This window comes from Nicotiana attenuata, chromosome 6 (assembly GCF_001879085.1).
Source record: "Nicotiana attenuata strain UT chromosome 6, NIATTr2, whole genome shotgun sequence".
Lineage (NCBI taxonomy): Eukaryota > Viridiplantae > Streptophyta > Magnoliopsida > Solanales > Solanaceae > Nicotiana > Nicotiana attenuata.
Genome location: NC_031994.1, coordinates 156,426 through 172,906, shown reverse-complemented (window position 1 = coordinate 172,906; position 16,481 = coordinate 156,426). Strand labels below are relative to the sequence as shown.

The following is a 16,481-nucleotide window of genomic DNA, read 5'->3' as shown; positions in this document are numbered from 1 at the left end:
GGAATTAGCGTCAGAATTATAAAGCTGGAGCTCACATTTCGTCCTCTTCGTTCTTTTCTTGAGACAAAGGAAAGGGGAAGTGCCAAAGTCTAACAGAATTCCAATTTAGAGCTAAAGAAAGGACAAAAGAGAAGAGTACAAAAATCGCTTCAAAGAGTTTAAAGTTGAGAGACTACATTAAAATCAATTCCCAACTGGCCTATTATGCTCAGCTCCGTAGTAATTTGACACTCCGCTTCTTCTATTAGTTCAAATCAAGTGGTAAAAAAGAAAGATTTGTTTTCTCCAGTGATTGGTATTCTTCTGTATATTCTTCAATCAGAAACAGAAGCATGTGTCGTCAGATGCATATTGCATCAATGTAAATCTTTTCTGTGGCCAGGCACTTTGGACTAACTAATTGAAAAATATTCCGCATAAAAATTGCATTGCACGTTAGAAATGTTATGCAGCTTAAAAGGAGCAACAATATTTTCATCATCATCAGTTCAAAAAAGTTGGAAACACCAGGGCAATAGATGAATTTCCAATAATGGTGATTTCTCATTCTAGTTCCATAATGCAGAGGACCTTAAAGTGACTGCTGCTACAAAAGCTTCAATCCACCAGTTATGTCGTCAACTAAATCAGCTGGTCCTGCACATGCATAGCCACAACACAATCAGAATTGGGACTCCATGTATAAATCCTTTAATACCCCGTGGGTTATTATTAAGGATTGGGAAACTTACCAAGTACAGCCATCACTGTCCTCGAGTCTGCAGGTAAAAAAGAGGGAAAGACAATAAGCAACTTTGCTGGAGCAAATTAAAAGCAGACAAGGCAATGTAAATGGTAAAACTTACTTTGATGTCATAGAACAAATTCATTGCTATCCAATGGTTTGGCATTACTTTAGCTATATTGACACTAAAGAGTAGATACAAACATTATTTTTCCCAACACTTGGTACAACAAGGACTTTTGAGAAAAAAGTGATTGGTTTTGGAAAAATTCAGCATCATTTCAGTGGAAAATAGATACCGTAAATGGTGGAGGTTGATGTTCTCTATGGTTGTCAGCATTCCTGCTCTCTAATGGTCAAACATCAGTATCATTTCAATGGTTAGCAAAATCCCCGGTTTAGGCAGTTATAACACCTTATTGCTCCGACAAACATTCGTGCATGTAAACTGTCCTATTCATGTTATTATAACTGATCCTAGTAGTCGTAACTCCTAAGGTCTCCATATGTGACATGTAAGTCTTTTTACCAAGTAATGTTATTACATTTTATATCCGTATGATGCTGCTAACAAAGAAAAATATATCTATAACAGGTAAGGAAGGACTTATACTCAAATAATTTGTGCCCTCCAATAACAAATACTGAATATCTGTGTTTTTTTAATATTCCACTTGTGGGAATATACTGGGTTTGTTGGTGGTGGTGGTGGTGTTCGGGCCAGCACGTCGACTAATTCTACGGGATACCTGCCACCTCCCACTAGCGACATGTACCAGGTAACTCTGTCCATCAAGACTTTGACAGATTGAGAAGAAATCACTAGCTAACCGGAGACCTCATGGATCTCAGCCACTTCAGTGACCACTAGGCCACACTCTTGGGTGCACTGGATATCTGTGTTTTTCTAATTAATATAGACAAGAACACACCGTCTACGACTACAAATTGCCATACTTCATTGCTACTATCCACCACCAGAAGATGAAGTTGCGCTGCGATAAACATAACCTAGGAAGTTATGATGTACAAGGCAAAGCCACCACAACACTAGCTGCTGGAAACTGTACCAACCATCTATTTTCAACCTTTCATGTTTACGTATGCTTTTTTATTTATTTATAATGGTGACATCCTTTCATGTTTACATTATTCTGAAAATAAATTAACAAGCTCTTTCCGCATAGACCAGATGAACTGAAACCAAGACAACTTCACTATCTAACCATAAAGAGAGGGAGACGGAGATCAACAGTAAAGCAAGAGACGTGTTAACATGCCAAGGAGGAGGCAATAGTTTAGTGGCAGAATGCCAATAGTGAAGTTCAACTTAAGGGTGTTTCTTGATTCTCCTTTCATCATGAAAGTAAGGATAGAGAGCTAGCGCTATCCCGGTGGCTAACACTTTTCTTTTGGGAAACAAAAGAAGAAGAAAGAAGATGGGCAAAAGTGGAGAAGTTGCAGAAGCTCTTCATATAACAGTCATAAACCTATTGATTAGGAATCATGCATAAAAGCAAACATGTTGAATAGATTCACTTAAATTTTAAGTATCAACAGTCATTTTTTGTTGACTTTGAATACCAAGCTCCACTAACAATTCAGGAAATCCAAGAGGGAGTGCTGAAAGATGCAACAATGAAAGCCTTATGCACTAGGTCATCAATCATCATTGGCTAATCACACTCCAAGTATTTCATGTGGGCAAGATTAAAAATGGTCTATCAAATCCACTCAAAAGCAAACAACATCATGAAAGAGGCGATTATGTCTCTAACTCACTTGGCGCAATTTGTGTTCTCCCAGCATCAATTGTAATATGTGTTGGTATATTAAGTGATTTTGCCCTTTCCTGTGAGCAAAATGAGAAATTCAGAGAGCAACCAACCAGAACAGGATAAATAGTTACATTTAGTAAATTAAAACAAGTAGGTCTAAACAAAGAACAGAACAAAAGGTATTCGAAAATCTGCAGATAACGGGCTGATTTATTGACGGGGAGGTTTACATAAATTACAGTAGGAAGAACTTAACTCTAATTGTGGAAGCAAAGAAAGGAATGTTTCATGTTCCCACCGAGAGGATATTTTTGATGAAGTAATGAGTTTTATAGAAAAAGGCATCAAGAAGATGCAAGAAGTACAAGAGGGGGAAAGAGTCAGCTTTGATACAAAAAGACCCAGCGAGAGGATATTTGCCAACTTCATCCACCAGATAATAAAATTTCCTGGCATCAAGGATGGAAACAGTGTCCCTGGCACTAATCGAAGCATATGAGATCTTTTGAAGCAGTACCACATGAGCAGATCAAAGCAATGGAGAAAAGTTTAAGCATTCGGGATGGTAATTTTGTCTTTTTTCTCCTGTTTGGGGCAAAGTCAAATTGTATTATTTTCTACACGCATAAGGGAAATCATACAACATACATATCCATCACAAGTGGAAAAAAAACACCAGAAAAGTTCACAAACAAGCAACAAACCTAGACCAAAACAGATTGTACGTCCACTACAAGATTGGATAACGAAAATCTAAAAGAGAAGCATAATGGATTCATAATGGTAATCCTACAATAACTTAACTGACGAAATATTTCAATGTTTAAGTTGGTGCTCATAGACAGTGCTCACTACTTCAGATTCATGACCAAAAATAAAAATAAAAATAATAAAGTTACTATTACCAAGCAAGAAGGCAGAGTACATCACAGATATTTCAAGAGCACAAATTATTGGGACATGGTATGTCCTACAGCAGTGATAGCATAACTAAACTATACATACTTGCAAAAGCAACATATCTTCCTCCCTTTCAATCTTCACCACAACCTTCACCTGTCCACACATCTCCCATCTGCATAGACAAATTTCACGATAAATAACACTTACTATATCAACCTAACTTGATATGTCTGTTAAAAATTACCTGTTTAAAGCTTTTGGAGCCCTATTATGGAGCTTTTTGTAGAGACCTAAAGTTGCATGACTAACCAACCATATACCAATTCAACCAAAAGTTAGAACAAATTAGTGGAACATAGCCAATAAATGTTGGAACACCAATTTGTATTTGTACTCAGAAACACCCAAATGAAAGAGAAACTTTAAAACACAACAAAACTACAGGGTGCTGACATTTCAGGAGGCTTCCATGCACTGAAACATCAAATATGAATAAGTGACTTTGATTCGAGATGGAATCACCTTGTGGTTTTCAAATAATGCAGATTAATTTTCTCAAAGATGCACTTACACATGAAAGTTATCTAAATAACTTATAAAGATACCTATAAACCAGCAAAGGCGGCAAGAATGAATCAACTACCTGCATTGTGCAGCTATTTTCCCTTTCCCCATCTTCAAGTCATTCCTGACTACCAAAACCTGCACACAATTAGAAATTATGGTTCATCCTTAATCTTCTAACATACAACATACCTTCGCCCGTGGTACATTGATTTGGCACAAACATAAATATGGAGAAAGAAGAGAAGAGACCATTTTGAAATCTTCAAGGATCTCGGCCAGTCTTTCAACTTCAAGAGGTGGCTTGACCCCTTTTTTCTTTTTCCCATCAATTAGAGTTTCAGTGTCACCAGATGCTTTGTTTGACAGAGAAGTGCGAGAAGAGTGGCGCACACCAATAATATAACCCAAAGCAAGACATCCTGCTCCAAGTATTATGGCGCTAAGCCATGCCATGTCTATCATATTCAAAAGTGAAGACAGTAACCTTCTGGTATTTAAGGTCCCACAGATATCAAGCTGATGACCAATGCGCCTGTTCTTGCATCCACTCACCTAAAAAATGCAACTTTTACTGAGAATTTTAGTTAACTGTACAATTCAAAGTGTTACTCTTACTGCAAAGTCAACTTCTAGTATCAGGCAGGGAGTAGAACAAAAGCTTTTTTTTTTTTTTGTTTTGGTTTCTTTTTTCTTTAAATTAAGTATTTAACCTGAAAAATAAACTATGTGTCCCCTACTTTTATGCCCAACCAAACTGGAAAATGATACAGAAAAAACGATGGTCAAAGTAGGCATTTTCACATGGCAAACATTTTCCTCCAACCAAAACACACAAAGATTAAACTTTAAATCTACCACGAATTAATTATCGGGCCTCCTAATAATTGATTCTCGGCCCACATACAAATCCAATGAAAGAATGGCTGAGTTACATCCGAGATTTGATACAAAGAACAAGTGTACCTGTAAAGTGCAGGAACTAAAGCTGCATTGATAGGCTAATCAATTGATCGGAGAGCTCTAGGCTGAGTTGTACATCGGTGGCTGAGCAAAATCTCCGAACGGCGAGAGAGAGGAGAAAGTTTGAGGCTTCACGAATGGCCCAAGTGGTAGTGAGAGACTCCGGTTGGAAGAAGGAAACAGCCAATGCGGTTGTTATGGTTCAGTAGCCTAGCCCCAGGTATTTTTTACAACATGGGCAGCAAGCCTGTTTCCGGGAAGTAAAGCCCAATAAAACCCATATTATCTCATAGGTTTAATTAAGTACTTAGTTACCTGCTATAGCAAAGGTTGATAGCTTAGCTATCTTTTGATTTTTTATATCCAAATATCTATTTATGGTCACCTCGTACCCTTAAGCCATAAAATAAGTTTTGTATTATTTTTCTGTCTCCACTCAAATTTCTCTTATCCCCTCAAATTTCTCCTATCCCCTACCCCATATCTATTCTCCCTCTCTCTCTCATCTTCCACTTTCTTCTTACTTGTACAGAGCTTCTCAAAGATATTTTTGTTTGTACAGTTTCGACAAAACAAGAAGGGCTACAATTTGCATACTTGAAAATCCTCTCTAAATAATTCTGAATTGAGATATTTGGCCTTGTGAGGCCATGAAAAAATGAGATCTTTTGGGGTTGAAATCTACCATTAATATCGTTAGCTTCAGCCACCCTTTGGAGTAGAGAAGATAAGTAATCTATGAGTTTTGGCATCAGGCTTTGATTTTGATTGATTTCTAGCTCTGCCATTGTTGTATTGGTACTAAGAAAGAAAGGAAAAAGGGGAGAGAAAAGGGATGTGTTGCTTAGGAAAATCGTTGGCGGCGAGGACGATGTGGTAGATAAGAAGAAAGTGAAAATTGAGGTTCCTATTCCGAAGGAATTGTTATTTCAATCCGCTGAGACAACATTAGGGTTGAACAAAGACGACGGAGTTTGGGGCTGAGCAACTTGAATTTTCTGTTAATATATTTCAATGTATCTCGCTGTATTTATGTGTATTTCATTGTAATATTCATTGTCTTTTTTTTCATTGTATTTCAATGTATCTCGTTGTATTCCATGTATTTCATTGTATTCATTGTCTCGTTGTATTCCATGAATGTATTCATATATTTTTTTAATTAATATAATTTATGTATTCAGATGTATATATGTATTCAAATTGCTCTGTTTTTGTTGTATTTATCGGCTGGGAAAAATATTCAGCATATTTCCTTTGAAGATTGTTATGTTTTTGGGGTGTTTTCGGTTGGGAATCTTTTTTATAACTGGAAATACAAATTTTGTGTGTTATAATTGAGTTTGTTGAGTTATATTAGGAGTCTATTATGTTAATTGATTCACTTTCCGTTTAAAAACAGCTGAATAGACCATGAATTGCGCTATTTACGTTATTGTATTCACAAATGCATATCGTGAATACAGTCGAATACAATAATCTGTCTAGTTGTAATCCCCCGTTTCACGCCGTGAATATAGTCGAATACAAAAATCTGTCTAGCTGTAATCCCTTGTTTCACGCCTAGAAATGCTACTGTATTCATGAATACAGTAGCTTAAATACATCGAATGCACTCTAAAAACCCTGAAAACATAGCTATAGGAAGTAATATAGTAAATGGTAGGTACAACTAGCTAATAACCAGTAAAACATAGTGGTTTCTGAAAGTTTCTCAATGAATAGCTGCAAAACTATCGAGTCTCTTTTTTTTTTCTTTTCTTTTTTTCGCGAGAAAATGACGATAAGAGCCCATTTTAAAAACTTTATGATCAAAACGTTATAAACAACATATACCAAAATTTAAATATTGGTATACCACATAGTTAATATTGTCTAATGGGACGCAAAAGGATGATTTTAGCAGAACGGGACAGACGGAATGATTTCTTAACGGGATTAAGGGGACCGGGACAACAGCGGGATGACTCCCTAGGCCCATCCCATCCCACTAACAAACGGAGCGAAATGAGACGAGACGAAAGCCCTTAGTGGGTTTTTTTTAAAAATTATTAAGTTATATATTTAAGAACAAACTATCATTAAAAATTTTAAAATTGGCAACAGCTATTTTTTTAAAGTTGGCAGTGGCTAATTTTTTAATAAACTACAAACTTTATAAATTATAAAATCCTAATTAAGAAAAAAGAAAATATATAAAGAAACAACTTGTAGCACAATATTTTAGAAATATAGAATTTTTAAGTACTTAAAAAGACTTGTAGTTTATTTAACATAATTCCAAGTATGTACTACTGTGAAGTAACTAAGTAAGGCAATTCTTAAGAAAATTCAAGGCAAAAACCTTTTAGTTTATTTAATTAAAATTTTAAATTTCACACACAAATACAAGTCTTTTGAAGAGCACCTAATCTACATAGCCACCATCTAGGAAAGGTTCTAGTTAAACAACGTCTCTAAGTAACAAATTATCATACTAATATATATATATATATATATATATATATATATATATATATATATATATATATATATATATATATATATATATATACTCTTTCCTGTATAGATTCTTTCTAACTTTCGTATAATAATGGGAAGCTCCTCTGGAACTGGCAATGTCGCTTGATGTTCCATGAGTTTCATGTCGTCATCGCTTCTAGTGCAAAGTTCTCACTATATTCTTCCTCTTCCTTAGTGGTTAATTTTTGTTGGCCAGAAATTTTTCTTTTTGCATTGATACAATCTTTGAATAAGACGAAAATCTCTAGGTTATCCTCTGCTAATAAATATCTGTGGTCTCTAATTTAAAATTTTATCAGGCTAAAAGTACACTCCGAAGCTACTAATGAGTCTTGAATAACCAATACATTTCAAGCCATTCTTCAAAGTATTAGAAATACCTTGCCATGCCCATCCACCATGCTAAAAGCTGCTCTTTGCCTTCTTTGTCTTTAATAGATTCTAATCCCTGATTAAGATAAGCATTAAGTTTATTTTCAATACTAGTTGAATCAAGACTTGTTAACTCCTCCATACCTTCCTACACTTTTGTAACGACCCCGCCGGTTATTTTGAGTATTTTAGCCCCGATTCTCCTATTTGATACTTACATATGTGTATTTATGGTTAAGTGACTTGCCAGGGTGGTTGGTTTGGTTTCGGAAAGGTTGTGGAGCAAATTGGGACACTTTAGTCCCAAGGTTGGAAGCTTAAGTTGTAAGAGTTGACCGGAATTTGACTTTTTGTGTAGACGACTCTAGAATGGAGTTTTGATGGTTCTAATATCTTCATATGGTGACTTTGGACTTAGTTGTATCTCTAGATGTGGATTTGGAGGTCCGTAGGTTGGTTTGGTGTCTTTTGGTGAAAGTTGGAAAGTTGAAGGTTTAGAAGGTTAATGGGTTTGACCGAGAGTTGAATTTGATGATATCGAGTTCGGATTTTGGTTTAGTTGTAATAGTTCTGTTGTATCATTTGCAATTTACATGCAAATTTTGAGGTCATTCAGAGTTGATATGATATGGTTAAACATGAGCTTTGGAAGTTAAAAGTTCATTAGGCTTGAATTGAGGAGTGATTCATGATTTTTATGTTGTTTTATGTAATTTGAGGCCTCGAGTAAGTTCGTGTTATGTTTTGGGTTTGGTTGGAATGTTTGGACGGGGTCCCGGGGGGGCCTCGGGGGGTTTACGAATTGAGTTCGGACCATTTGGGGACTTAATGCCTTCTGGTGCTTTCGCATATGCAGTGGGACTGGCCGCAGATTCGGCCTTTATTGTGCAGGTTCGAGGTTGGCCTGACCAGGGGAAGTCTGCAAATGCACACAGGATTTCGGAGAAGCAGAGTTTGGCTGAAGGAGCAGGGACCGCAGATGCAGAAGGATTCCACATGTGCGTGAGTATGACCATAGAAGTGGATGGTCGGGCATTTGGCTGGGTTAGCAAATGCGTCCCTTGTCCCGCAGAAGCGGTATTGTGGAAGCGATTAAGTGACCTCGGGTGCGAGATTGTTGGACAGATTTTTTTATCATCGAGGGTTCGAGTGTTTTTTCCCATTTTAAGATTTGCGGGGCTCGGTCTAGAGCGATTTTTGGAGTGCTTTTCATCACAATTTAAGAGGTAAGTGATCTTTACTCATTTTTGATGTTAGATATTGATTACCCATTGATTATTACACCTAATTTATGAGAATTCAAGGTAAAATTTGGGGGTTTTGGACTATGTTATTGGAAAAGTGAGATTTGATGATCTGAGGGTCGGTTTGTGTTTGGAATGTGATGATTATTTGTATGGTTGGTCTCGTATCGGAATGAGTGTTCGGAATTTGTCAGTTTGGTCGGGTTCTATGGTGCGGGCCCGGGGTTGACTTTTTGGTTGCCTTTTTGATTTTGGTTAAAGATCTTAGCTTTAACAATTGGAATCGATTTCTATGACTTTTATTGATTATATTAAGTTAGTTTGGCTAGGTTTGAGCCGTTTAGAGGTTGATTCACGCGGGAAGGGCTTGTTAGAGGAGTGATTTGGCTTGCTTGAGGTAAGTATCTTACCTAAACTTGGTTGAGGCACTAGTTGCCTGAGTTATTTATGATAGCTACGTGCTATGGCTGCACATATGTGTGGGGTTTTAGCCCATGTGCGAGCACCGGGATATTTATCCATGCTTGGGTAGTGTTTAGGCTATGACATGCCTTGAGTTGATCGTTAAGCTTTATGATGTGATGTTTCTCATATTTATAATCCAGTTGTGAACTATTTGATCTATATTTGAGGTTACATAGAGGCTAATCTCCTGAATGAAGTTGATAATTGCTATTTCCGTGATGAAATTTCCGATTTGAGCTATGATAGCATACTTTGCACATGCATACACCTTAGCTTGTCATTTATACCAGTCGAAGAGTGAAATCTGATATTCATTAATCATATACATGTATTCTTGTATATTTGCTGATGTGTGATATGATTTGTACTGGATGTCTGTGACCACGCTGGGCGGATTCTGTTATTATGCATGTGGCCACATCGAGCAGATTGTATTGTTATTCACGTGACCACGCCGGGCGGACTGTGTTGTTATGCATGTGATCACGCCGGGCGGATTATATTGTTATGTGCCCATGTCGGGCGGATTGTGTTGTTATGCATGTGACCATGCCAAACGGATTGTGATATTATGCCTTTGACCATACCGGGCGAATTCGTGATATTGAGCATGTGATCATATCGGACGAATTATGATATATAGCTTGTAATCATGCCAGACGGAGTATGATTATTGCATATGATTATGACGAGTAGCGTGTGGATATGGATCCATCCCCCTAGTGGTGTCTGGCAGTGGTGTTTGGTTATTGCATTTCATCTTTACATGCCATTTACATTTACCTGATTTACTTGCATATCATCGTTATATGTTGGATTATTGACTGAGCAGAGTAATATAGTAATTATGTGCACCAAGATGCTTCTTCTGTGCCTTATGACTTTATCACATTATTATTATATACTTGTTGAATTTATGAACTATACAGGTTATAGCGAGTATCATTTATATTTCTTGCTAATATTTGCTGAGTACATGGGGTCGGTTATACTTATACTACACACTGTACTTAATTGTGCAGATCTAGATGTCAGACCAAGCCACCAGTACCGGAGTTTTGCTTACTGAGTATCTTCAAGAGATGAGGTAGAGCTGTATCATGATCACAGTCTTGGCGTCTCTTTGCATTATACCGTTATCTTTATTTTCGGACAATATTGTTATTTAGCTTTGCAGACTTATATTTCCATTTTAGAGCTCATTACTCTGTATTTACCGGTTCTGGGGGATTCATCATGTATTGACATTATTATGCTATGCTGAGACATTAGACTTATATCACTTTTGTCCTTTTAGAATTTATATTTTGTTTTGTTATCATGGCTTGCCTAGCAAGACAGCTAGGCGCCATCACGATCGGTTGGTACAGTTGGTTCATGACAACTTTATCTTTACTCTAGCCTTAGAAGTTGTAGGAGGATGTACACTGTCTAGAGTTGCCATATTTTTATACTTATCAAACATTAGTTTGGCATGAACATATATGTTAGCTTGGTATTTTTCGACAACTTAGTTTTTGATATTTCTAATTTCTCATAAATTTTATGAACAAGTCATTTTGCACCACGTAATTTAAAGATGGGTTAAGTATAGTGAAAACTAAATGAACGATGGAAAATTTAAAAAAATATTTTTTTAATTTCAAAATTATTTCTTATACGGCTAGTGTATATGCGTCAAATTTTATACCTAGCAAATACAACTAAAATTCCACAAATATACTATAACATTTGTGTAATAGTAGGGTAATATATACCAAAAAATTATTTTGTAGCATAATAACAAAAAGTTAAAAATTTAGTAAACTCATGAATATCTAACCAATCAGACTTAATAATTTGATTAACAAGGTTAGTATTATATGTATTATATACCATTTGTATATGCGGCCGATCGAATGTCACCTAGTACAAAATCTTTTGAAACTTTTCTATATAAAAGTTCAGCATAGACACATCACTCTTTAGATTCACAAATTCTACTCGCTTTATTAGCATAAAAATATATGCACAAGTATAATTTATTTTAGCACAGGAAGCGGCAAATAAATCGGTACTAGCTTTGACGACCAAATTAGATATATGGTATGCATATCTAACATAGAAAATAGAGTCATAAAGTGGACAAATTCTAACTTTCAAGTTATTTGCTGCAATAATATTAGCAGAAGCATTATTAATGTGATAGTTAAAACTTTATTAATAAAACCATAAAATTAAACAATTTCCAGAATAGTAGTAGCAATTTATGCTCCAGTGTATTTTGAATCAATAAAAATTTATAAATAATAATATATTTTTGCATTTTTAGTTATGATCATTCAATGACATGTAACAGTTAAATGATCATTGCCATTAGGACTACGATCCATATTAGAAGTGAAAGATACTTTACATTCTAAGTGGTGAAATACACAAGGTATATACTTAAGATAGTCATTCTGAAATTTAAAAAACATCATTTCTGTTGTGGTTCTAGGAAAACCTTGTAAAACTGTCACGACCGAAAATTCAACTAGTCGTGATGACACCTAATCCAACCCGCTAGGTAAGCCTATTGACAATAAACCAATTCCAATAAAATTAATAAAACAATTAAATAGAAGAAATTATCTGAATCTTGTACATTCCCCAAAGACTGGTAGTACAAATCATGAGCTTCTATGAATAGAATTTAAAAAGCTGGTATGAAATAAATACATCATCTGTTCGAAAAGTACATAACCAGAGTTTTATGAATCTAAGGCTACCATGAACAAGAGGCAGTTACAACCGGAATCGTAGGTACGTCTTCAATTCTAGCTCCAGTCGATCACAGCAACATTAGCAACCACCATCTGCACGCAAGGTGCAGAAGTGTAGTATGAGTACAATCGACCCCATGTACTCAATAAGTAACAAACCTAACCTTAGGTTGAAAGTAGTGACGAGCTGGAACAAAGGTGGGGTCCAACACCAATAGCCAATAACAGTTCATAACAACGTAAAGCAAAAAATAAAAGAAGTAACTCAGCGATAAAATGCTCAGCTTTTTCATAGTTCCCGAAAATAGTTCAGCTCTCAAGTATATCAGTGAAAACCAAAATCCCTTACCGAATCGTCGACAATATGAGTAAGTTTGAAAACTGTAATTTTTCTAAAAATCCTTTCAACAGTAAATAAGATGCTTCATTTTCTTTCTAGATAGCAAGTGTAAAATACATCTCTATGCCCATATGTCAATATGTGTGAGAAGTCATGAATGACATGATACCGTACAACATGAGGAAAAATACATCTCTATTCCTGTATGTCACGTGTGTATGCCAAATGCGATGCGACTCAATGACAAAACCATATGCATGCTCTTAGAGTATCAATTCACTCAGTCCTCATAGTCACTATCCTCACAGTCACTCAATCCTCACAAGACTCAATCATCCCAATCACTCGGCACTTGCACTCAGTAGGTACCTACGCTCACTGGGGTGTGTACAGACTCCGGAGGGGCTGCGCTATAATCTGCACGGACAACTCACGTGTTGCACGGACAACTCACGTGCTATAGTATCAATATCCTCACAATCAGGCCCTCGGCCTCACTTAGTCATCAATCTCTCTAGTTTCTCTCTCACGGGCTCATAATGTCATGAAACTAGCCCGAAAATGATGATATGATGTATCAATAAATAACAATAGAGAGTGAGATATGATATGCAATGAATGAATATGACTGAGTACAAAATTTCAATGAAATCAATAAGTCAATAGCAAGAAACGACCACTATGGGTCCCAACAGTACATCATATAGCCTAAACATGATCTCTAGCATGATTGACAGCTCAATTACTTTAGTACGTAGAGATTTCATGGTTATAGATAAGATCAGTTAACTACACAGTACCACGGAAATAACAGAGTCACAACTTATATGGTGCACGCTCACACGCCCGTCACCTAGCATGTGTGTCACCTCAACACTAATCACATAACACGTAATTCGAGGTTTCATACCCTTAGCACTAAGTTTAGAAGTGTTACTTACCTCGAACAAGCCAATTCTAATATCGGGCAAGCCAAGCTTGCTCCAAAAATACCATCTCACGCGTACGGACCTCCGAACTGCTCAAAAATAGCCAAAAGCAACTCAAATACATCAAATAATGCCAAAGGAAACAAACCCAATCGATAAAAGTCGAATCTTTGATCAAAGCCCAAAAATCATCCCAAAAGTCCAACCTGGGCCCACTCCTCGTAACCCGACAAAAATCGAAAAATTCAACAACCCATTCAACTACGACTCCAACCATACTAGTTTCACTCAAATCCGACTCCAAATCGATGTTCAAAACACAAAAATTCACTTTATGAAACTTTAGGCTAAAACCCACAATTTCTCTTTTGGAACCCTCAATCAAATGTCGAAAATGAAAATAGATTCATGATATAAAATCAAAAATGAGTAGAGAACACTTACCCCAGTGCACATGGTGAAAATTGCTTCAATAATCGCCTTAATCCGAGCTTCATAGCTCCAAAAATGTAAAAATGGTCGAAACCCTCGAAATAGAGTACTTTATACTTCTGCCCAGGCATCCTCTTACGTGAACGTGGAAAATCCTTCTCGTTCGCGATGAACAAAATATTCTACCACCAAAAATGGTCTATGTGATCGCGGCAAGACATATGCGGATGCAAAGCTTACCTGACCTGACCTTACGCGAACGCGTGCACAACTATGCGATCGCGTAGGCTTAAAGCTTGATGCCCTAACTGACCACTCTTCTACGCGAACGCGGGATCCTTCTCACGTCCGCGATGACCTGAATCCCTTAAAGCTTCGCGAACGCGAGCCTTATTACGTGAACGCGAAGATTAAATGATCACCAGCCATCAAGAACTCTTCGCGATCGCATCCCTGCCTTCGCGACTGGGAATGAGGAAACCAGATGCAGACACCAGAAAGTTCAGCACATCTCAAATTCCAAAAATTGGTCCGTCAACCATCCGAAACTCACCCAAGGCCCCCGGGACCTCCACATACCAACAAGTCCCGAAACTCAACACGGACCTACTTGAGGCCTCAAATCACACATAATAACATCGAAACGACGTATCGCGCCTCAATTTAAACTTGATGAACTTTGAACTTTTCAACTTCCATAACTCGTGTCGAAACATAGCAAACAAATCTGGAATGAACCCAAATTTTGCACACAAGTACCAAATGACATAACGAAGCTATTCCAATTCCCGGAACCACAATCCGAATCTGATATCAAAAAGTCCACTCCCAATCAATCTTTCCAAAAATCCAACTTTCACTATTTCAAGCCAAATTCAACTACGGACCTCCAAATCACAATCTGGACACTCTCCTAAGTACAAAATAACCCAACGGAGCTAACAAAACCATCAAAACTCCAATCCGAGGTCAAATACTAAAAAGTTGAACTTGGTCAATTCTTCCAATTTAAAGCTTCCTAGTTGAGAATCATTCTTCCAAATCAGTTCCGAATAACCTATAAACCAAAACCCACGATTCACATAAGTCATACATCATACTGAGCTACTCATGCCCGTAAACTACCGAGCGAAGTCCAAATGCTCAAAATGACTTGTCGGGTCATTACATCCTCCCCAACTTAAACATACATTCGTACTCGAACGTGCCCAAAGTTGTTCCCAAAGTAATCGAACCGCCGTGTAACCTTACCATGCACATACCCGAGGGTGATCCTACATTACCGTATTCCATATAGGCCCGACAACACAACATAACCAAAGATCATTACTTAACCTTAGCCCGTAGGCCTTAGAATCCGATCTTTCCAACATCCGGAATTTCTTATAAGATCTGAATCTTGCATTTACCCACTGTATAAGTCTGAACAAGTTGTTTCAAGACATAACCATAACCCAAGATGTAATCACATGATATACCGCATAACTCAAATACTCATAGAAAAATCTCCAATAATAGTAGCTGCCCAAAATAAAGCAGTACCGGTAACAAACCTCATGCAAGACAAAACCTCATTCTAAAACCTTTGTACGCTGTCGATGATGAAAGAAACACGCAGAAACTCATAACCACTTATTAGATCAACGAGTCATGGAGCTCCCTCTCCGTCGACAAGAACTATAGCAAATTTCTAAGCCGATCATCGTTATTATCCATTTCAAATATACCGTATCAAATCCGATACAACTCCTTCTAGGTCCGACGACCTCATATTATCAAATACCAGCTACTATACTGACATGCCACACCAATACTACACAGAGCCACAAACCGTGCAATCCGTGCACCAATACGCAACAATTCAAATGTATTCAAACATGGAAATAACTCAAATGAGAGAACTGTCCCGCAAGCTCAACAAGTACCACCATAACACAATGCTAAGAACCCATCACACACTGTAGAAACAAAACACGCGAATCTACCATAAAGGATCACACCTCAACGTAACTCCGCTACAACGCGTGATCCTATCCAAACAATGGTCCATATTATATACCTTAAGCCACTCTGCTTAAAATCAATAATCACGCACAATTCGACATCAAGTACCCTAAGTGCATTACCATAACCACGGAAAAGCAAATGACACAATGCCACACAAAACCGAAATAACATGACCAATATGCAATCAATCATGCCATACCCAAATGCCCATCTCACTCAAATTCCGCCATAAGGCTCCAATAGAACCGCACCATGTGTGCATTTAACCAATGAATCACAACTCCTCGTAGAATAGAAAAGTAACACATAGAACATATCAGATACGAATAAGCTCAACTCCAACCGAATGACATATCCCTCAACGATAGTAGTACTAGTCAACCAAGCCAACCCAGTGTAGAATACACATCCTCATTGGGTCTACCAATGCGCCCCAAATTAACTCTGGTCATCCACAATAGATAATAACCCTCCGATGGTCCACAATGACCTA

General features: G+C 37.2%; 1 protein-coding gene across 3 annotated transcripts; it reads right to left on the bottom strand.

Annotated features, from left to right (window-relative positions):
* Positions 398–5,175, bottom strand: LOC109226440 (peptidyl-tRNA hydrolase 2, mitochondrial). 3 transcript variants are annotated; one of them, XM_019391191.1, is made up of 8 exons: positions 4,936–5,172; positions 4,222–4,524; positions 4,049–4,107; positions 3,650–3,709; positions 3,508–3,577; positions 2,507–2,576; positions 732–758; positions 398–636 (listed from the first exon to the last, which is right to left on the bottom strand). In XM_019391191.1, the coding sequence occupies exons 2-8, from the start codon at positions 4,432–4,434 to the stop codon at positions 587–589; spliced, it is 549 nt and encodes a 182-aa protein (XP_019246736.1). In that variant the 5' UTR covers positions 4,435–4,524; positions 4,936–5,172; the 3' UTR covers positions 398–586. The 3 variants fall into 3 exon arrangements, with proteins under 3 accessions (XP_019246736.1, XP_019246735.1, XP_019246737.1); XM_019391190.1 differs by having other exon boundaries at positions 4,222–4,537; positions 4,936–5,171; XM_019391192.1 differs by lacking the exon at positions 3,650–3,709 and having other exon boundaries at positions 4,936–5,175.